Below are 23630 nucleotides of genomic sequence, written 5' to 3'. Positions count from 1 at the left end.
GTAAGAAATTAACCACCTGCTTAAATATCCTGCTTAAATCAGTTAGACTTCTGGGATCCTGTTCAATGAGGTTTAGGTGCCCCTAACATTTGTTGTTGTTGTTAATGTCATTAAGCCATTGTTCTTTGGACAGTACCCACCCATTATATGGTAGAAAATCCCATTGTTTTCAACAGAGTTTATTGCCTCATGGTTGCAGTCTAGAACAAAATTCAAAGATGAATTGCATCCACAGGATAGTTCCATTACTGTAAGCACTTCCACTTGTTCAATAAAACTTCACTTTCCTTGTCTCTCATCATGAACTTCTGAAACTTCCAAATCTGCTGCTGGCGGTTGGAGGAAAACCTAGAGCAGAACAGGGCAGGCAAAGGGGAGAGGGGCAACTTTCTTTGCACAAATGGGAGTCCTTGCAGTAAGAAGATGACTTAGTTAGATACAATACTTAGAATTATGTCCCACTGTATTCTGGAATTAATATATTTGCATTTGGGCCTCAGTATTAAATGAATCCGCAAGATGGCTTAAAATAATTAGTATTAATATAGCGGAAGCCTATGCTTATTGAGAATAATTTAATGTAAACATAAAAATTAATATTATTTATTTATTGTAGTTTATGATGGAATGAGCTTCATTATGTAGCTTTTTATGTTTACTCTGCTGTGTAAAACTGATTTGTTCCAAATGAAATTCTTCAACAGGGATCTTAAAATGAACACACGATTCCTTGCTAGCATAGGACTGAGGCTGTAAAATCTATCTATATAAAAACTCAACAAAGAAGAATGCATATGAAGAAAAGTCATAAAAATTCTAATAAAAAGGTCTTGATATCTAACTAGATTTTTGCCAGTGTCCAGCATTTCACTGGAACATGACAAAAAGACAGAAGCCTCCTGTCATTTAAAATATCAACTCTTCTTCCAATGTAGAAATTTATACCTGGAATTCATCAAATTCACTCACTTGAGAATTCCTCAGTGATGAATGGCAGCCCGTGGCAGATGACAGTAATAGCACAAAAGGTTCAAAGCAATGAGGGAAAAACAGAAATCATTAGAACACCTGGATTCAGGAAACAGTTAGGATTGTTAAATGTACGAATCCTGGGTTTGTGTTTCTATTTATTTTTAAAGTGTTTTTACTGGGGAAAGCTTGCAATAAAAGATGCTACTCATGTGAGGTCAAGGAAAGTTTGTCCAAAAAAATAAATAAATGTGAAGACAATAAAGAATCAGTGGCTTGGCTCTCTTCAGAGCTGAAAAATGACTGCCTCGAGAGAATTGTTTAAGAGCAGGTCAAAGTCTAGCGTCCTCCAAGTTCAAAATCAGACCTTATTTTTCTCCTTTTGATTAATAACCCAGAAAAGTGATGCAAAGAGTGAAGTGTCAGGCAAATTAGCAGACGATGACAAACTTTTAAAGGCAGTTAAGTCTGAAGTAAGCTGCTGAAAATGACAGAGTACACTACAGCACAGAGCCCCAGGGGAAGGGAACGGGTACAAAATGGCAAACAACACCACGCTGATAAATAGAAAATGATAAATCATCTGCAGTGCGGGTGGGTGGAAACCACTTCTTGTCATTATACAACTTGCCACTTAAGAAAGAGAACTTGGGATCCTTTCCCCTACTCAGCACTATAGAAACAAGATTCCATATGTGAATCAATCCCACTGCACATGAAAATGACTTCTCAACATCCACACATCCCTCCTGTATATGCTCATCTATTAAGTTTTCTACTGTAGCAATGGCTTCCCTCCACATCTGACGGCATCTAAACAGCATTGTGTAGGAATATGGGACCAAGGCTTCTTTATGGCCCTGACCAGAGAGAGATATCTTGTCCCCTCATTGCTGACCCTCCTGTTTTGGCAGGCTTTGGGCCTGCCACGTTTCCTCTCCCTCTCCCCACCCTGCTGCTTTGTCTCATAGTGTTATGGTTTTCAACTTTTAAACAGCTCCTGTTTTGAATCTCTTTTGCCTTTTGAGATATTTAATTTATTTTAGACACCTCAGGAATCAAAGATGGGAAGGCAAGATAACCATTTGTATGTTAAATAAATGCATGCAGACGTACACACATACACACGCAGGGAAGATTTAAGACAAAAGGTAACATCCTATTGCTGTATTTGTGGAACCTACACTCATTCCTTTCCTGCGCTGGCTACAAAGCAGGCATTTCCTTCCCGTTGATCAAGGCCAGCCCAAGACTTTTTGCTGCCTGCAAGGTGAAGGAGAAGGTGGTGCTTCCTCCATTCCATGTACAAATGCCAACAAGACAGAGTCCCCTGAACACACTGGATGCAGCACAGGCTGTGTAGCACACAGGGAACTGATCACTCTCTGCTCCTTAGCATATGCTGCCTGAGACTGTCGCCTCACTCTGCCTAAGTTTAAAAGTTATATTTTTGTCTATTTAGAATTAAGTGGAGATTAGCATTTTTAGGCTCTGTATAGCGTGTTCTCCCTAACAGAGAGCACGTGTTGCGGTTGGGGAACAGGCCGCCCAGCCATGACTAGGCAAATTAATCTGCAACCCTGGCCTTTAGGGTTAATCGGGTTGCTGGGGGAATATGATTGTTACCAATTTGGAGGAGGAGTCAGAAGCTTTAAATAGAAGGGCCAGACGTAGGGACGTCCTCTTGGCCGTTTTGCATCGGATCACCCGCCCTCCCTCCCTTTAATAGGGGGGTTTTTTATTTAAGCTGATCGCTTGACCTTGCTATGCCTGTCATGGTGTCGTTCGCCTTGGTGCGGGGGCACGGTAGGAATTTTGCCATCTGGCTGATTGGCTGGTGCCATTTGGTTTTTGCCTACTGCGTAGCAAATCGTCACAACTTGTAAGGTTGGCGGTTAGGCATTGGTTAATTGGTGCTTGGAGGGGTAAGTGCCTACCCCTCCAAATGATGCGGAAAGGGAATTCCGTTAAAGGAATCCAGGGGCTTGCCATTCTTTTGTCCTTGTCCGTGGAGCCGGACTTGGGCCGTGCAAGCCCCACCGGAACATGAGGGTCAGAAGTGAGGGCTTGTTTCCCGGCCTCCCTTCTATCCAATACTTGTTTCCCACGCTGGCTTCCGGTGGAGTCCGGAAGGGCCAGCCCTGTCCTTGAGGGCCAGGACAGATAGTCATAACCAATGCCTAAGCAACCACTCACAATTTTTTGTATTTTGAATAAAGTTGTGGCCAAAATTATGCCAAAAACCTTAAACAAAATTGATGTGTGAAGTGTGTGATTATTTGGGGGGTGGCACTGTGGAACTCAACACGCAACTGCTGAATCTTACACATCTCCTTACTTTTTACAAGCCAGCCTCATATCTTGTCAATTTTTTGTTGTGCCAATGTTAAGCACTTTTGAGACCAGCTGATTTCAGCTGCTTTTAAGCAGATGCAGAGCATCTTCATTAAAACCATTGGGACTTTTTGTGCGGGGGCCTAGTGCTATCTACTACATATGAACTTCTGACTTATTCTTCCTCAGATGTTTGGCCAAGTCTGCAGTCCCTTTTTTTGTTTGTTTTCTCTTCTGCTGTAGCAATTTAGATTGTACACTCTTTGGAGGCATTCAACTCTCTTTTGTTTATGGGATTAGTGTTGTTGGGTTTCTTGCTTATTTTAAAGCACTATAAACTACAATGTCAGGCCATTACATCACATTACTACTGCTTCTATAACTACTACATTACTTCTAATACTACTGCTGTTACTACTATTGTATTCTCAGGTTTATTTCCAGTCTTTATACTGTGACAGTTTACAGAATAGAAAAAATGCAAACTACTGAATTGTAATACCTGTGGAATACTTTGGTCCTTTGTGTTGAATGTGGACACAGTCATAAACCAATTTCCTTCGCTGATCTTTACAGAAATTCTCCAGAATGGCTGGTTTATGATATTAGCCTTTGCATCTCATTTGTTACAGATGTGGAAACAAAGTGTCTTGTTCATTTTCAGTCAATGTTTCAAAATTAGATTAAACAAATTGGAGGTTGCTGCAGCAAATTAAATGATGGCTAGGTAGCCAAAGAGAATGATTTGATGTGGTAACTCTCCAAGGGTGCATATTTAAGTATTAGGCCAAGGGAAACCACTACTTGAATTTGATTTGCAAATCTGCAGAGCTCTGTTCATCATAGCAAGAGCGCATCATTATTTAGTGCAGATACCTATGTAGTCATGTGTCTTGCCTCTCCATATAATAAAAATGTAAGGCTGTCATTGTACAGCTGCCATTGGAGGATCTTTAGTGCCGCACCACAATCCTCGATTTGCATTAAGTCAGGGCAAGGTACTGGAGGGGAAAAATGAAGGCAGCTTGCACAACAGCAGAAGTGATGACACAGGAGTGAGAAGAGACAGAACTGCGAAGGGGAAAGTGGTGGTTTAAAACAATGGCAGAGGTTTGAGTAAAGCATGGATGGAGAATCACTGAGAGGAAAATTGCAGTTTTCAATAACAGCAGAGGTTTCAGCAAAGAAGAAGAAGAGGAGGAGGAGGAGGAGGAGTTTGGATTTGATATCCCGCTTTATCACTACCCAAAGGAGTCTCAAAGCGGCTAGCATTCTCCTTTCCCTTCCTCCCCCACAACAAACACTCTGTGAGGTGAGTGGGGCTGAGAGACTTCAAAGAAGTGTGACTAGCCCAAGGTCACCCAGCAGCTGCATGTGGAGGAGCGGGGAACCGAACCCAGTTCACCAGATTATGAGTCTACCGCTCTTAACCACTACACCACACTGGCTTGTTGGAATACTGAGAGGGGGGAAAGGCTGCCTCTGCTATTTTTGCTAGCTAAAACTGTTTTTAGAAAACCGTTAATGTCCCCTAATTGCTGCTTTACTCATGTGTAATGGCACACTTTCCTAAATAAGTGCTGTACAAGTTCCATTGTGACGAAAACATCAAGGTTAACTATTTTTAGCTCTATCAAGTAAAAATGTTACCAGCTGCCACTGTCAGTTATAGAGCACCTGCTTTGTCCCAGGTTTAGTTTCTGGCATCTCCAGGTAGAAATGTCCCCTGGAGAGCAATTGCCATTGGCGTAGTCAGCACTGAGCTTATTGGACCATGGCAACTTCCTGTCTTTCTAATGTACATTTCACACTATATGTACATGTTGGAAGAGACTGAATACTCAAGTATTTATCTTAATTTACTATTTTGCCCCCTGTTTTTAAAAAAACAGTTACTCACTGATAGCTTTTAGGGTAAGGATGGATAAGAAATTAAAACAAAACCCCAGTGAAATGTGACGATTTGGAGTGTCGGAAATGCAATAGATATTCTTTTCCACCGCTTTTCTATTTGAAATCACAATTATGATAAGCAAATGACAAACCTAGGATTATATTTGCAAGCCTGGAGGAGACAGATTAAGTGAGAAAAATTAACAAAGTTGAGGAATCTTCTTGCTTGGGTGACTTGCCATGGGAGCCAAGCGGTGTTGTGAGGGGAGGAGGGGTGCGGGAAGTATATTGTTCTTGTCCACTTTATACTTTTGCTGAAGATAAATGAGGGACTTAATGTACTGGTATTGTCAATCTGTTACTCTTCACAGACACTAAATTCACATTTTAAAAAATAAAGGTAAGAAAAGCAATTCACTTCAAAGGGTTGTTGCAATATATCATTTATGATTTACTGCATATAAGCACCAATAGCATAAACATTTAAAATCATCAGTAGAGCTATAAAACGAAGAAAAATGTTTTAAGATAAATCTGTGTCTTTTGCTACTCTGTGTAGCACAGAGGGGGCTGCAATGAGCTTTCAACAGAGTTTTATATAAAAAACACACACACCAGCTTATTTCTACCATAAACCACTCCAGGCAGCAGGATTTTCAGTATCTTGTTTTATCTCGTGCTGATCAGATACCATCACAGCAGATAGGTATTTCTCCCCAGTTGCCTGAAAATCAGGCCACATATTCTAGAGCTGGCTATCCAACAAATAAATTTGATCTCTCTCTCTCTCTCTCTCTCTCTCTCTCTCTCTTGTACACACACACACAGAGAGAGAGAGAGAGAGAGAGAGAGAGAGAGGTAGCTTAGTTTTTGAACGTAATCCATTCCAGAAGACCGTGCGAGTTCTGAAATGTTTGAAAACCAAAAACACAATAGCCAACAGCTAGGCCTCCAGATCTTGCACTCAGCAGAAGCCGCATGGCATGTTTGACTTTCGAGGTGTGTTCGAAAACCGAAGCATTTACTTCCAGGTTTATGGCGTTCGAAAACCAAAATGTTCATCATCATTCCCAATCCCTCTGCCATTCCCCCACATTAACCCCATGGGGCTTCCACTTCCCACCTCAAGTCCCCTTTCACCATCCCAACCCCATTTCTTTCCTCTATTTCTGCCAGCCTGCTTTGCGCCCTTGTTTTCACCTTCATCCACATGCCCATGCCTCTCCCCTCCTCTTGTGCCTACCCCCTTGCAAACCACACCTGTGGTAACTCCCTGCATCTTCCTTTCCCACACATTGCAGCAACTAAGCACCCTTCTCGCCTTCCACCCAATTATGAAGCCACCAGACTACCCTGTTCTTCATACCTTTTCATGCTTCTGCATGAAATGGGTGGCGACAGCCGTACATTTCCATGTACTCTACAAAGGAAAGTGTGGAGTTGAGTAGTTATTGTGCATAACAACCAGCTGAATTCTGTACACCCTCCAGCTAATATGCATAAACCCCCCAAAGGCCTTGGGGAATGTGCACGTGTTGACTCAGGTTTCCTTTTCCTGAGTCCAGCCCCCTTTTCGCCATTCTCAGCTCTTCCCCAGTCAGCTGAGCAGTGCTTGGTTGGTTGCAGGCAGGGAGAAGTTTTAAACCTTCCCTCCCACATTTCACAACAGCAGCATGAGATCAGACATCATGGGAATCACATGGAAGATCAAACCAGATGAGGAAGGGTGTTAAGCCCTTTTTAAAAAAACATCCCAGTGCTAGTGCTCTTCCTTAAACCTCCAAAAACCAGAAGTTTAAAGAGCAGCTTGGGAATGTTTGAAAATCCTTTGTAACCTCCCTGCACTGCTCCTTAAACCTATGACATTCTTGGAGCTAACTGAAAGCCCTTTTTCCAAGCCTCTCCCACTCCTGATACACCACAGTGACACTGATGTTAGGAGGTCATGTAAACACTTGTGGACCACCAACCACTACTGATGTGCTGCACATTGCTTGGAGGATGGGGAGTGGTGCCCAGTCACCAAAACAATAAAGAGCTGCTTAACTTTAAGCTTTGGATTGGGAGCCATGGAGAAGACAGGGATGACAGAAGACAAGGAAATGTGTTACTTCTGCTGCCTTACTTCTTTTGCAGCCACAGAAATTGTGCATTTCAGATACATTTGGGGGAGAGCTTACACGCATCACATGCCACAGAATTCATGTTAAAATATTGCCTTTGTGATTCTTTGTCTCAGTACTAATTACAACTGCCAGCCCATTCCTAAAAACTGTCTGCTCTTCCCTATTTTCCAGACTTCACCACCTGTACCTCACTATGAAAGAGGTGTAATAAAAAGATGAGTGGGAAAAATGATTGACAGCAGGGGAGTGTGATGGGCAGGGTGGGAGAAAATGACAGATGGAGAGCTGGGCTGAGAAGTGACAGTTAGAAGGGATGAGTTGAGAGACGGCTGCACAGAGAGCTGCAGCTTGAAGAAAGGAATGAGATCAGGAAGAGTAGAGATATAGGAAAATAGCTGGAAGTTATGGCAGCTAATATAGTGGGAGCAGGTTAGGCTATTAACACTATTATTTGGTATTATAGTGATTTTTAAATGCATGGATATGTTATGCTCTAGGGAATAATAGCTTAGATCTCACCCCGCATGCTGGGTATATTGTTATGAGTTGTTCAAGGTAAAGGTAAAGGGACCCCTGATCATTAGGTCTAGTCGTGAGTTGTTAGAGCTCTCTAAATCCCTGGATCCAGTAAGTGTTAGAATCAGGGTTTCAAACTAATTGCCAAACTTCTAATCCTTTGATCCAGCAAGTGTTAAAAGCAAATTAGGTAAATGGTAAAGGGGACCCCTGACCATTAGGTCCAGTCATGGCCGACTCTGGGGTTGTGGTGCTCATCATCTCGCTTTATTGGCCGAGGGAGCCGGTGTAAAGCTTCCGGGTCATGTGGCCAGCATGACTAAGCTGTTTCTGGCAAACCAGAGCAGCGCACAGAAATGCCGTTTACCTTCCTGCCGGAGCGGTACCTATTTATCTACTTGCACTTTGACGTCGTTTCGAACTGCTAGGTTGGCAGGAGCTGGGACCGAGCAACGGGAGCTCACCCCGTCACGGGGATTCGAACTGCTGACCTTCTGATCGGCAAGTCCTAGGCACTGTGGTTTAACCCACAGCGCCACCCGCATCCCAAAAAGCAAATTTAGCCAGGCTAAATTTTTGCGTTGAGGTGATTGCCTGTGTGATGGGCCATTAAGAGGGGGGGAAACCATCAAGGTGGCTCAGTGCACGATGCAAATGGGTGAGGATCCCCTCTCTCAACAGCTAAAGCTAGAGTTTAAAGTAGGGAGGTTAGACGGAGTTATGTAAGTTAGAAGATGCATGAAAAAGGTTGGAGGCTGGAAAGGCAGAGCACAATACAGCGGTACCTCGGGTTAGAAGAGTTTGGATTTGATATCCCGCCTTTTACTCCCTTTAAGGAGTCTCAAAGCGGCTGACATTCTCCTTTCCCTTCCTCCCCCACAACAAACACCCTGTGAGGTGAGTGGGGCTGAGAGACTTCAGAGAAGTGTGACTAGCCCAAGGTCACCCAGCAGCTGCATGTGGAGGAGCGGGGAAGCGAACCCGGTTCCCCAGATTACGAGACCACCACTCTTAACCACTACACCACACTGGCTCTCTAAGAGCTCTCTAAGGGTTAAGAACTTAATTCGTTCTGGAGGTCTGTTCTTAACCTGAAACTGTTCTCATCCTGAACCAAAGTTCTTAACCCGAGGTACTATTTCTGGGTTAGCGGAGGTACCACTGTGCTTGATTTCTGCTTGAATCAAAGGCTGCAGCTATGGGAGAAGCTTTTGGGGTGTTAATGCTGTAGACCCCTCCACCGTAAGCCCAAGTTGGATATATGTGTAAATAAACCACATATCATAAAGACATCCAGGGGCCCACACTGCAGGTGACCAACATTGGTGCACACTGTGCCACACCATAATGACATCTGCTTGCAGCCTGACTCCACCTCCACGTGCTGCCCCCTGCCACAGCCGCTGCCCGCTGCCTCTGCATGCCACTTACTGCCCACTGCCTTACCCCTGGCACTCAGGCTGGCCACAACAGCAAAAATGTGAAGACATCAGAGTCTCCACTGTGTTTCATTTCCTAAAGTAAACATGAACCCTCGGTAAAGGCCTGGAACCCGTGGAATCTTGCACCACTTGGAGATTGGGGTGGCCTGCAACAATATAAAAGGACACTCCAACTGCTGTCTGTAAATCAGTAGGTGGTGGCAACAGCTTATTTTGGGGGAGATCTGAACTCAGTGGACCAGCAGAGTGGCTTACCTAGCAGCATCTAGAGACCAGGCCTTGCATGAGGTTTTGAAAGCTTTGGAAAGGGAGGGCAAGGAGAAGCTGCTGTTTCCTACCAGTGTTACACTTCTACTCTGCAATTCTCTGTTAAGGGTGAATGGGGAAGGGAATTGGTTTGGCAGCTGTCGGATAAGGGTTTTTGATCCAAAGAGTCCATAATCCCAAACCAAGAGTTGGCAAGCACAAGCAGCACCCTATCACTTAAGCATGCCTCACTGTCTCACTGGGACCAATAGAGTAACAACAGTGCGTACCAGACTGCTTGGTAATTGAACAAATGCTCATTAAAAACAAAACAAAATACAGACTGAGCAAGCCTATGCAGGTTTGCACAGAAGCAAGTCCCGTGGATGTGACATTTATGAGGAAGACTTGTTTCTTATTTCCAGCCTTTTAAACTCGCTAATTCTTTCAACAATGTAAAAATAATACAGTATCAGGAATGCACATCATTTCGTTTCACATAAATTGCAATTGCAATTAATTTTAAGCACTCTCAAATAGTTTTCTCTGCACAGCCGTTGCTTTCAAGCTTGATATTTGAGAGATGGATAGAATACGTCATAAAATACAGTATCTTGTTACCACCTGAGTTTAGTGACAAGAACGCCTATTAATCTGTAGCGTAAACACTTCAGCCTGTCAGGCAGCAGAAGGGAAGCTGTTTCATCTAGCCACATCTGTAGCTGAAGACGATAAGTTGACATCTGCAAGCAGCCTGGTAGACATCTGAAGCTGTTGCTATGCTGCATACAGCAAAATGTATCCTATGCGGGTATTACCTATCTCTAGAATGGCAGGGGGACTGACAGCTGCATTCACCCTCACATGCAGTTGCACGTGCATATACAGAGGGTGTGTGTGTGCGCACACACACACCATGGCAGACAAATATAGAGGAACACAACCCCCCCCCCCCTCTGCAGCAGAAATTGGCAGGGTCTTGGGGAGATAATAAAAAATGTATTGGGAGTTCAGATAAGACAGCATTATAATAGGGTGTTAGCTAACCCTGCCCTAGAGCATAGGAGCCAACTCTTAGGGGCTGTGGGGGCTTCGGCCCCCACAATAAAATATTTGAGGGGGTCATATCCCCCCAAGTTGATGAACATTGTCATTTGAAAGGTGTGTGCACTGCATCATGTGATTATGTGGGGCGGGGCTTACCTGTGTCCCCACAACATTTTATTGAAGTTGGCACCCCTGTTTTAGAGTGTTTAATGATCCCCATTCTAGAGTATTAGCATCCCTTTAGTTTCTCTATCCCCTCAATCATTTTGCTTGCCCTTCTCTGAACCTTTGTCAACTCCACAATATCATTTTTGGAGGTCAGGCAACCAGAATATTCCAACTGCAGTTGTGGTCATCAGGGCCGGCCCTCCATGAGGCAAGGTGAGGTGACTGCCTCAGGTGACAGGGTCCACAGGAGCAGCTGATCTGGATGTAGATCTTTATTCCTCCCTTCTTGTTCTTGTAAATGTTTACTTACTCCTTGGTCCCTTGTGGGGAGGGGGTCACTATTTGGTGGTTTGCCTCCAGTGCCAAAATAACTTGGGCTGGCTGTACGTGCCTTAGATTTGTATAACAGCATTATAATTTCAGCAGTTTTCAGTTCCTTTCCTAATGATCCTTTTTCACAGTTGCCACACATTCGGTCAACATCTTCAATGATTGCACTACAACCCCAACAGTTCATTCCTGGTCAGTCAGTGTCAATTCAGACCTCATGTGAATACTGTATACGTGAAACACACACACACACACACACAGAGAGAGAGAGAGAGAGAGAGAGAGAGAGAGATGTCACTTGTATTTAAGCAACACATCCTTCTAATTATTCTAAAATGATCTTAGTGAATCATTTTAATAATATCTTCCTAATGCATCAAGATCAGCATTCTGTTTCCATTACAAGACAGCAACTCCAATGTAATATTTCCTTGTAATAATTCATCAGCCAGTTTGTGAAGAGATAGTCATAGGGGAATGGAAAGTGCTCATTTACCTAGTGTGGCCCTATGGCTTTCTTTTGAAATTATTATACAGTAGTTGTAGCAAATCACAAAAGAAGTTACATTGCCCTGAGTAGTGACACTAACACTACAAATAAATGGGGGTCATTCCTGAATGAACCTACTCTAAATACTGGGTAGAAGCGAAATAAACAGTTTGGGTCCTTTAAAAAAAAAACACACACACACACTCTATTTTGGCCTGATTAGGAGCACTTGGCTGACGACCCTACTTTTATTGAATTTGCCAGTGGATTTGTTGAAAATGTCAGCATCGTGGAACATGGCAACAACTGCTCCATTTGTGTATGTGTGTGTTTGCTGAAGGGTGTGTAAATTGTAGCAGCTGGACTGCTTGCAGCTGGACTGGGGATTGCATTCTTTGCCGATCAGGGTGTGTGCTTATAACTGGAGAAGGGGGATTCCTATTGGAAAAGTGGAAACTGGCAAAACAGTCAGTCCTACCTAGAACAGAAAGTTAAAGAAAAATGAGCACAAGCACAAAGGAAAGCTGATGCGTCTTCCTGCAATGCTCCAAGACTTCTAAAAAAGTTAATTCTTAACTGCAGACGTATGGCTACAATACCCTTGGGACAACATGCAGCAGCAGCCCTTCTGCCTCCACCTGCAATTCTTAGCTGCTTCAGCTCTTGCTTGGAGTTCCTTCTTGAGCTTTGGTCCTGGGGCAGCTGAACTAGGTAAGAATCCTGAGCTTTTAACACTTGGTCCTTTCTGGGGTGTGGGGAAGGCTGGTGGTAGGCTCAAAGAGGAATGAACTGGGAAGGATGAAGAGTTTGTCTATTGTGTGGGATTTACACCCAAACTCAGAAATTATGCAAAACAACAACAGCACATTTCTAGATCCCAAGTAAGTTGGAAGCAGAGTTAAATTTAATACTGTAGATTCTGAGGAATGCATGTCATCCGCTCACCACTGTAACTTCGTTCTGATGCTTTTTACATAAGCATCAGTCCTGCTCGTTTCAGTGGAATTTTCTTCCAAGAGTTGTTAGGCTTGAAGTATTAGTATATCTTGTTATTTCTCTTTGAAAGCATATAAATGAAACAAAACAGAAATCTTTGAGATATGCTTGTTAGAGGTGGGGTGGGGAGTTAAATACAGGAAAATACTTATATTGAGTAAATAAAAACCCCTTTAAAACAGGCCCTGTAAGAAGAAATGTTTTGGCTCTTTTTTAAAAAAATGTAGTTGTCTTAATGGCTCACTTAGCAATATAAAATTTCAAGACAGGAAAGTAATTTTTGTGGTTGTGGTGGTAGCATTCATAAATGAAATGCCTAATTATCCAATAACTGGATACAGATTTTAAATGCACAGAAAAGATGCTGCTGTTCAGAAGTATTGATATAATGGGCAGACAACAAAACAGAGTAGAATGCATAAGCTAACCATGATACCTTGAGAGCATCTGTTTAACTGGTTGCATACTGCAAGGACAGCCAGAAGGTGAAAAAACACTTCCAATCATAGAGAGGGCATGGCATTTAAAAAGGTCACATTGCTGGAGGTCACATGTATTTGCTTGCAGGCAATTCACATGTGCATCATTAGCTGGATGGATCATTGTGCACACATAATTCTCCGCCGTTATTCAGCTGCCAGTGCTGTGCATGTATTAACCTGGTAGTTAAAGGCCCTTAGCACAGAGCAGGTGTTCAGGGATGGGAGTAGAGAGGACTCTGTGCAGTCTTCCATCTCTGCAAAGCAGCTGATCGGTGAAATTGAAGCATAAAAGGCTATGTGCGCCCACAGTTGGAATGGGATACGCTAAGCAAATTTCCTTATTGCCAAATATATACTGCAGTATTTCAGAAAATAAGTTGCAAGCGCTGGACCTTCTGTTGATTTCAAAAGTGATCAATGGGCAGCATTTATTTGGCATGTACTGTATAGTGAAAGAGCTATCTAAAGCATCCTTCATTTGAATTTCAAAGGGTCACCCAGGAAGGTTTCCAGGGCTAAAAACACGGCAAACCACCTTATCTTCTTGATCTTCAAACAGTGTCTCTAATTTCTAAACCTCTTTGAAGGGTTGCCAGAGTATAAGTGGCTACTTATCTGATAGAAAAGACTTTGCACCAAGGGGAAATGACTTTTTAATTCCTGGAGGCAACTGATTTCCGTTTCAGGGGTTATAGCCAATGAAAGTAATATTTATAGACACTGGGACAGATGCAAATGATGGGAGAGGTGAGCATTATGAAAGAGTTATGAAACTGGTGATTGCCTTCCTTTTTTCATTTCTTGCTGAGTATTCCACTCAAATGAAATTGCTTGGAAGGAGTTTGCATTGTGACAGATTGCGCTGTGACATTACGATGATATTAACAAAACCATATGCTGTTTGCTTTTATATTCTGGCGATAACAAATCTGCTAATTCCACTGTGGATAGGGGAAAAGCAACCAAGTAGCTGTCTGCAGATGCCTCATTAAGGAGAAGAGAAAAATCTTAAGGAGTAGGAAATAACATTTTCTTTGTGATTTTCTCCATCAACATTTACAAGGCGAGGACTGAGTAATGATTAATGAAACTCTCATTATTTTCGCACTTTCATGTTTCCTTGTGCAAGAAGAAACATGAAAGGGTTACCAGCAGTAGCTGCTTTCTGTAGTTATTACTTGAATTAAGCACTATGCACAACACAATAAAGCGTGTTCTCCCTAGCCAGAGAGCACGTGTTGCGGTTGGGGAAACATGCCACCCTGCCATGACTAGGCAGATTTGGAGAGAACCCAAGCCTTCTAAAGGGTTAAGATTGGGTTGCTGGGGAGTTTTGTATGTTGCCAAATTCAGAGGAGGGGTTAGAGTCTATAAATATAAGGGGCCAGAGGTTGGAATTCCTCTTGGCCATTTTGCTTCGGATCACCCGCCCTCCCTCCCTTTAATAGGGGGGTTCTCTGGATCGCTTGACCTTGCTATGCCTGTCATGGTGTCGTCTGCCTTGGTGCGGGGGCACAGTAGGAATTTTGCCATCTGGCGGATTGGCTTGTGCCATTTGGCTTTCGCCTACTGCGTAGCAAATCGTCACAACTTGTAAGGTTGGCGGTTAGGCATTGGTTAAAGTGGTGCTTGGAGGGGTAAGTGCCTGCCCCTCCAAATGATGCGAAGGGAATTCCGTTAAAGGAATCCAGGGGCTTGCCATTCTTTCGTCCTTGTCCCTGGCATCGGACTTGGGCCGTGCAAGCCCCAAAGGAACATGAGGGTGAGAAGTGAGGGACTGATGCCCAGCTTCATTCTCACCCAATACTTGTTTCCCACTAAGGCTTCCGCTGGTGTCCGGAATGCCTCTGGCTTCCGCTGGTGTCCGGAAATGCCAGCTCTGTCCCTGAGGGCATGGACAGATAGTCATAACCAGTGCCTAAGCAACCACTCACATTTTTGTATTGAATAAAGTTGTGGCCAAAATTATGCCAAAAACCTAAACAAAAATTGATGTGTGAAGTGTGAATTATTGGGGGGTGGCAATTGTGGGACTCAACACGCAATAAAAGGTACTGGTGATTTTTATGTGTAGGTTGGAGATCTGACTCTAGGCAGAACCAAAGTACACTGAACCAAGCATGCAGGTCACTGTGTGCATGCACACATGCACACACACCATAAATGCCTTTGGGCCACTTCTGACTGCTGAGCCACAAGTAAGCATTTAACAGGAGAATGTGGGATCAGTGTCTGTCTTCCCCTCATTCTGAATTTCCCTTCCTTTCCTACCAGCTCTAAGGGAAAAACTACATCTTATGTTAATCACATGGTTTGCCACTAAGTGCAAAATTTCCTCACTCAATAGCCATTTTGGAGGCCCTAGTCAGGATAATGACCCTGGAAAGGAGCAGGGGAGAGATTTAGTCCATTACCCCTCTCACACCTGTTATTTGCAAGGTAGCAAAGCTCCTTGGCTTTAGCCTCCTTCCAAATAGCATGGTCCAGTCTAAATAACAACAGGGACAAAGGATGAAAAAAAAAAAACCATTTCCCATGTCAGAATCCTAATACTAATCTTGCCCCCCCCCCAATGCTGGCTACAAGTGAAAGAAAAATATGATTAATATAACATGCAATTTGGGGTTAGGTTGCCTTGTAATTAAGCATAATATTAGTGTTGGTGAATGCTGCCAACAGATTTCTCCTAAATTCAAAGTGAGTTTGGAAATTCCTCCTCAGAAAAGAGTAGAGAAATTTCTGGGTATTTTGTGTGGCATGATTGGGGTGGGCGGTAGTATTCCAGTCCCCTGCAATAAACAGATAAACAACAGATAAATGACATAAATATAATGTTTTGACCATTTAATTCAATGGCAGGAGTATATTTGTGTAAAGACAAAAGCCACTATCCCCGCTTTCAGTGTCTCCCCCTTCTTGGTGTGCTCAAACTTATACTTCTTCCATTCTTCAGCTCATGTGAGGGAGATAAAGGATGCAGAGCCCTCAAATATTCTACAGTACATACAGTGAAGCTACTTTACTCAAACCTCTGCCATTGTTTAGAACTGCCATTTTCCTCTCAGTCTCACCCCCTTCTCCCTGCCAATGCCACAGCAGTTGTTCAACCTGCCCTCATTTTTGCTGCCCTGTCCCAACCTGACTTCATGTAAATCCAGGATTGTGATGTGACACTACAAATCTTCCAATAGGTGTTGCTTGATGACATTCTTACATTTTTATTATAAAGAGGCTAATATACAAATGGAAAGCTGATAGCTCTATTATCATATGACCACACTGCTGTTCAGGATACTCTCATTTAAAAGATCTTCAGGCTATATGTTGTGCAAATAACTTGAAGCTAAATACCAGAAACACGCCCATTTCCTTCTTCAAATTTTAAAAACTAAACTGTACAATTAAATCAGTATTTTCTTGTTTTCTGATCTTTCAATAGTTTCTGTTTTGGTTGAATGTTGTAAAACTTTATATATATATATTGGATTTAAGTGTGGCTTCTTCTTTTAATAAGAATTCAGTGGCATTCTTTTTCTCATTTTTTTTAAAAAGAAAGATAGGAAACCATGAGATATTGTTAACCTTAATAACAACATATCTTTATATTCTTTCCAAAACTGTATTTTCATATCTTTGTGAGATGATTGGAACCAGGAAGATGTCCTGAAAGACAGATGCACCTTTTGGATTCCTCAGTGGAAGTTGTAATTTTAAGAAGCAGTACTGGTTTAAAATGTATTGTTGCATTGTTTGTTGAACCTTGCCAACTGATTCAGGCTGCATACCACTACTGATAATGGAACAGCTTTCATAATAGGATTATATACCCTTGGTGGGTTTCTGAAATATAGGCCTGCAGCAAGGTTTCTCTTAGTTGAAGAAGAGAGGGGAATCAGAGGATGTCGGACTCTACTCACAGCAGGGCTGAGGAACCTCAGGCCAGAGGCTGGACGTTGCTCTGCAGGCTTCCCTATCTGGCCAGTGTTAATCTCCCCAAGCCACACCTCTCACCATGCCCTTCATTTGCCTGGTTGGAAGGTGTTCGTGAACACAATGTATTTACTTGCCTGGGTGGTGATAATGGTGTGTGTTTTTGTGAATGAATAAAACATCTGAATTTTCCATGGCTGAATTGTATGAAGAGTCACATGCGTTGCTGTACCCACTTTTGCTTCTGTTGCCACCCACCACTATTATCTGGCGCTGAGAGGGTTGCCCAGCAGGAAATGTGGCCTCCGGCTGAAAAAGGTTCCCCACTCAAGCATGGGCAACTTTTATAGGCAGCGGTGGTGAGAGCTGGTCTTTTGCAAACACTACTCCAAAGCTTTGTTGCATGCACAGAGCTACTACTTTGGTTTCTGCCCACAATGCTCCTTGACAGAATTGTCAATGGGTCACCAGCAGCCTCTTGTCTACTCAATATTGATGAATTCGTTACACAATTAAAAAGCATATAATTCTAAGCAACGAACAAATGCACATTCTATTCTGAAAGGAGTTACACATACTGAGCTCTCATGTATGATTTAGTTGGAATTCCTGCATCACAGGGGATTGGACTAGATGACCCTCGGGGTAGCTTCCAACTTTATAGTTCTATGATTCTATTTGATTTTGTTTAAGGTAAACCTATTTCTGACGCATAGCTATTTGACTAGTCCAACTTCCATTACTTTGATTGCTCTGTGACATCTTCTGAGAATCATGGGGGGAATAGTCCTAAAATGGGAGAAACAGAATGGATTGCCTAATATAATATCAACAGAATTGTAGGAAAGTGTATGACTTTTCTTGCTGTTTTTATGTTTATTCATTGATTGGCAGGTAAGTATATTCTACTCCCTTGTTAGGTACAGAGGGCAGCTTCTCTGGATTGGACAGCAAATTATCTGTAGGCTTCACTGATATGATGCATCTTACATGGTGGCAGGTGCATTTATATCATGATAGCCTCTTGACAGCTTCATTTGTTGGCAATCCCAATGTATGATCCCTTAGGTAATGTTAACATCTCATCAGTTCAGTGACTCTCAAAATCCTACTGTTCTTCTCATGATGTAGCAAACACTCACAACTTTGTTAGGACATTTTTAAAAGTCCTACAAAATTTGGAATACACAGTGTCACTGCTTATAGATCAAAGTGCAATGTTTATTCTGAAATGGTGGCATCTTGCCAGTTTTGTGTGCTGTACCATATTTGCAGTGATCTGTCAAAACACTATTTTAATTGGCTGTTTCCCAAAGACAATGGGTGAAAGGAAGAGGGGGCAGAAAGAGTACAGTTGGTACTTGCCTGAATGGTAGATTTAGGGGGCGTTCGCTGGGCTATCAGGTTGAGCTTGAGGTTCAGCCTTGATGACAAGACGGTAGGAAAAAACTCTTCAGGGACATGAGATAAAAAAGGGATGAGATAAAAAGCTACCATTTCAGATTTCAGATTTAAACTCAATAGTCTGTACCCTTGTTAAACTTCATTTAACAAGGGTACAGACTATTGAGAAAATTGGATGACATAGGTAAAAAAGTTGGATCATTTGTTATGGAATGACCCAGTACTAAGGAGGAAGAACGTGCTTTAAGCCTCCAACTTGTAGTGTGTTGTGAATGTAGTTGGGGTGCCCAAGTGGCAGCCCAATAGACAGACATCAAAGGGGCATTGGCAGAGAGCTGCTGAAGTAGCTGCCGGATTAATAGAACGACCTGTAATAGAAAGTGATGGGGAAGCTTCAAACCTCCATATACAATCACAATAGAAGCTGTAAGCCACCTAGATAAGCTGGAGGAGCTAAGCTTTTTGCCCAACGAAGTGGGATGAAAGGAAACAAATAAGAAGTCAGTTAATCTACACTCTTTAGTCCTGGCTAAGTACATCTCGAGTGCACACTTCACATCTAATGTGTGCCAGGCCTTTTTCAATGAGAAGAGTTGGGACAAGACATGAAGAGAATTGACTCTTGCTGAACATGGAATCTCAACAGAACTTTGGGCAGAAAGGAGAGGTCAGTTCTCAAAACCACCATGTTCTTATAGAAAATACAGATATGCTTTGCTACAGATAGAGCCCCCAACTCTGGCACTCTATGAGCAGATGTAACAGCAATTAGAAAGAGAATTTTAAAGGATGAGAGTTTAAGTGACATTTTGCCCAAGGGTTCAAAGAGAGGCTTCTGCAGAGTTGAGAAAATAGTTCCTAGGAATGAAAACAGTGAGCTACCAAGTGGACACTCTAGGACTGCACCATGAGGAAAGCACTTCAGCACTTGAGAGTGAAAGAATAGATGACAGAGTTGCTGCCTGGTGGTTCAGTGTGTTGGGTCAAAGTCCTTTGCTGGGGCTTTTCTGTAGAAAGGCAAGTATGTCAGGAACTGTCAGCTTGCACACTGACATAGCTCTGCCTGAGGTGAGGACCACTTCAGAAGTTTTCCAGCTGGCCTGGTATAGACATTGTGTGGAAGGAATGCAGAATGGTTGTAATTACTGGCTGAGAGAGGTGCAGTCTCTTCAGACAACTCCATTCAAAATCCTCGCAGTCAGACAAAGCCAACATGGATCTGAGTGAATGAGAGGGCCTTAGGAGAGCATGTCCTGGCAAAGCGGCAGTTGCTGGGTGTGTGTGATGTTGCCAGGATAAAAGCTCCCACATCCATGCCCGGCCAGAAGGAGCTATCAGCACCACCTGGGCCTTCTGTTCCCATATCTTATGCAGCACTTCCTGGAGAACAGATGTGGGTGGACATGTGTAATGGAGACCAGGAAGTCAAGGGCACATGAGGGCACCCCAAAAATTCTGCCTGAGAGATTATGCCTATCTATATCCCACATATGTGTGTGTGTGTGTGTGTGTGTGTGTGTGTGTGTGTGTATTCTGAGAGCACACGATCGGACTGGGATATGTGAATATTGTGTCTTCAGACATCAGCTGCTTATATAAACAAACCTCTCATATACTGATTTAAATAGTTTCATTGTGGGCTGGGAGGGGATTCTCTGCAAGCTTAAATTATGCCTATCCATATCCCACCACAATATCCATTGTCAATTAGCATATCTTGCTCTTGTTTACTTATTACTCTCATTTGCATGAGCATGTGGGCACTTCAGTTCATTAACACTTCAAACAATAGTACAGTATTAATGTTCTTTGTTTCAAAGCACCTCTACTCTCCCTGCCTGAGGGCTGAACTTGTACAGAGAATGTTCAACATCTCCTTAAATAACCACAATGTCAGTTTCCCAGAGGGGAGGGTGGGACAAAGAAGAAACTCCTCCAAACTTTCGAATATATATGAGAAAGAATATGGCTGTAGAGTGGTGGCGGCGGTGTTTTTAACAAACCCTAAATGTTATTTTTTTTAAAAAAAAAAAAAAAACACCAACACATTTTGTGCCCCAGGGAGGTCGGTGGAGACTTCTTGTTTATTTCAGTGGCATCTGGTGATTCTTCTCAGTTCAAAGTTAAGCCTAGAATTGTGGGGAGACTTCCATTGCCACCTTCAAGCCTTGTCTTTGACTTACATATCTGCAACTGTCTATTTGTGTTGGGGGGGGGACAATCAGGAGGATATAACTCATGGACACGAATGACACTTCTTTTAACAGTTCTCCAAATGGCTTTTTGAACTTGGGAGCTTTTAAGGAGTACGGGTTGTGTGCCCCCACTCCCCAGTGTTTTCTGAGATGGAACTAGGGCAGAAGGTCAAAAATTGTATCCTTGAAACAAATTTTGAATCCTTAAAACCCAGTTCCAGGCATTCTACCAGTAGAATGCCAGCTCATGCAGCCAAGCCTTTAGGTACTTTCGAAGTAGCTAATCTTAGAGAGAAAGGGGACATTTCTCTTCCCTAACTATAATTCAGCCCCAAAGCCAAACCTATTGATATTCTGGATCACATTAGTCATGACAAATCACCACTGTAAAAACATTGTTCCATTGCCCCTGAGGTACTGAGAGATAATTTAACTATGTATTTTCATGACTTAATTCATAATATTTGTAATAGGGTTGAGAAAGGATGAGCCTCTGTTTCTCCTTTCTTTTTCTGGATGTCTCCTTGCGTCCGTAATGGAGCTAGTCACTCCAGCTGAGGGCTGTGTGAAGACTGTGATGTTAAGCACAACAGAAGTAATGCATGCTTGGGCCACCTTACTGATTTCAACGAAAGGGGCAGCTGTACATTCACAAATTAATGCTGGCGAAGGGCTGTCCCTGATACTGAAATGAATGTCAAAGCACATGCATGTATCAGATCCCCATTGCCACAAAGAAAGAGCTGTACTTCAGTAGTAGAACATATGCAATGCCTACAAAAGTTGCCGGGTTCAGTACACCACAACTTCCAAGTCAGACTGAGAGACACCACTCTCTGAAAACCTGCTGAACCACAGTCAGTCAATGTAGACCATCTAAGCTGAAAGGACCATTGGTCTGTCTTCCTATGTTGCTGAGTCTCTGGATCAGCATGAATGGGTACAGCCTGCACAACTTATATATTGTTATTATTCATTTCATTTATCAGTTGCTTTTTACAGTAAAAAAATATATGTGACTTGACAACACAACCAGAGAAAAATTTAAAACTCTGACAATACAAAATCCATAAAATGTTCAGACGACAGCACATTATTAAAGACTAAGTCCTACCTGTTTTATCACACTACAATAATCTTACTTTGTTATTATTATCTTAAAATCCCACCATTTGCCCAAGGTGCTGAAGGCAGCAGATACAATTCTCCCCATTTTATCCTCCCAACAACCCTGTGAGTTAGGGTAGGCTGAGAGACTATGACTGGCCCAAGATCGCCCAGTGAGATTTGTGGCTGAGTTGCTCTCCTAGTACTTATGTGCATGCACACGAAAGCTTATACCCATAACAAACTTAGTGGGTCTCTAAGGTGCTACTGGACTATTTTTTTATTTCGACTGTGTCAGACCAACACGGCTACCTACCTGAACCTAACCACTACAGTACACCACAATGGCTCTACCAAGACATACCAAGCCAAATGCCATTTCAGAGCATTGTGTGATAGCCAATCAAGCTCAATGGATTTCCTACTTTGGCCACTTGCCTGGAACTACACAAAGAGGTGGGTTGTTAGTCACTGGACAAGGTACAACTTCCCCTCCCCAATGCTTGGCAGTGATAGACTTGGTGGATCACAAGCTCTGCAGGTGTAGTACATATATATGCAGGGGAAGAGCTTGCCCTGTGTTCTTCAAGTGTATCAATATGCATCTTTAGTTACTTTTTCCCCACATTGTCTAATTCATTTTTTACCAACTTGTATAAAAATGTTGTTTTTAATAAACCCAGCAGGAAGAAATCAGGAATACACTTGGGGTAAATATAATATATCATTCCATAATTTATACTGTATTCAAGTGCTCAGTGTTTTCTCAGGAAACGTTTAAGCCTTCCCTAGTTGCCCCAGCTAGAAAATGAAAATTCACAGATTGAAATTTATTCAACAGCAGATGTTCTAATAATTATTGTTGAATCAAAAAGTGCTAAATAGTTCCCCATTTCCTTGGGCAAAAATCTCAAATCATTATACCAATTTAACAGCATGATGTAATGAGTCTGAGATGCAACACCCCAAAGCACCTAATTTCAATGTTTTTCCATTCATCTCCTATAATACTGTTTTCAGTAATAAATAATTCTTTCCTGTCCATAGAATTTGGTTCTGAAAGGCGCAGGGCCACCTGCCTTGCTTATGGTGGAGAAATTGAAATCTGTAGTTGGAATTAAATACAATACAATAATGTCACCTAGAAATGAAACCTATTCACATCACACGTTGTGTGTGATGGAGCTCTTGGAAAGGGGAAAGGGATGTGGCCAATTTGGTGGCAGTCTGCATCAATAGCAGTAGAGTCATAATAATAATAATAATAATAATTTATTATTTATACCCCGCCCATCTGGCTGGGCCTCCCCAGCCACTCTGGGCGGCTTCCATAAAAACCAAAAATACAATAAAATATCACACGTTAAAAACTTCCCTGAACAGGGCTGCCTTAAGATGTCTCCTGAATGTCAGGTAGTTGTTTATCGCCTTGACATCTGCTGAAAGGGTGTTCCACAGGGCGGGTGCCACTACCGAGAAGGCCCTCTGCCTGGTTCCCTGTAGCTTTGCTTCTCGCAATGAGGGAACCGCCAGAAGGCCCTCGGCGCTGGACCTCAGCGTCCGGGCAGAATGATGGGGGTGGAGACGCTCCTTCAGGTATACTGGACCGAGGCAGTTTAGGGCTTTAAAGGTCAACACCAGCACTTTGAATTGTGCTTGGAAACGTACTGGGATCCAATGCAGGTCTTTCAAGACCGGTGTTATATGGTCTCGGCGGCCGCTCCCAGTCACCCGTCTAGCTGCCGCATTCTGGATTAGTTGTAGTTTCCGAGTCACCTTCAAAGGTAGCCCCACGTAGAGTGCATTGCAGTAGTCCAAGCGGGAGATAACCAGAGCATGCACCACTCTGGCGAGACAGTCCGCAGGCAGATAGGGTCTCAGCCTACGTACCAGATGGAGCTGGTAAACAGCTGCCCTGGACACAGATTTGACCTGTGCCTCCATGGACAGCTGTG

The 23630-nt window shown here is 42.8% G+C and overlaps 1 protein-coding gene across 1 annotated transcript in view; it reads left to right on the top strand.

Annotated features, from left to right (window-relative positions):
• The first annotated feature begins 12048 nt into the window (after positions 1-12048).
• The window catches only part of LOC309517755 (von Willebrand factor D and EGF domain-containing protein-like), a 203155-nt gene continuing 191573 nt past the window's right edge, over positions 12049-23630 (top strand). The window contains exon 1 of the mRNA XM_082197221.1: positions 12049-12272. Within this exon, the coding sequence (XP_082053347.1) occupies positions 12173-12272 (100 nt within the window). The 5' untranslated portion in view covers positions 12049-12172. The remainder of the gene's footprint in view (positions 12273-23630) is intronic.

The sequence above is a fragment of the Podarcis vaucheri genome (assembly GCF_965113315.1).
Source record: "Podarcis vaucheri genome assembly, chromosome: 1".
NCBI lineage: Eukaryota > Metazoa > Chordata > Lepidosauria > Squamata > Lacertidae > Podarcis > Podarcis vaucheri.
This window is presented reverse-complemented; position numbering and strand designations above follow the sequence as displayed.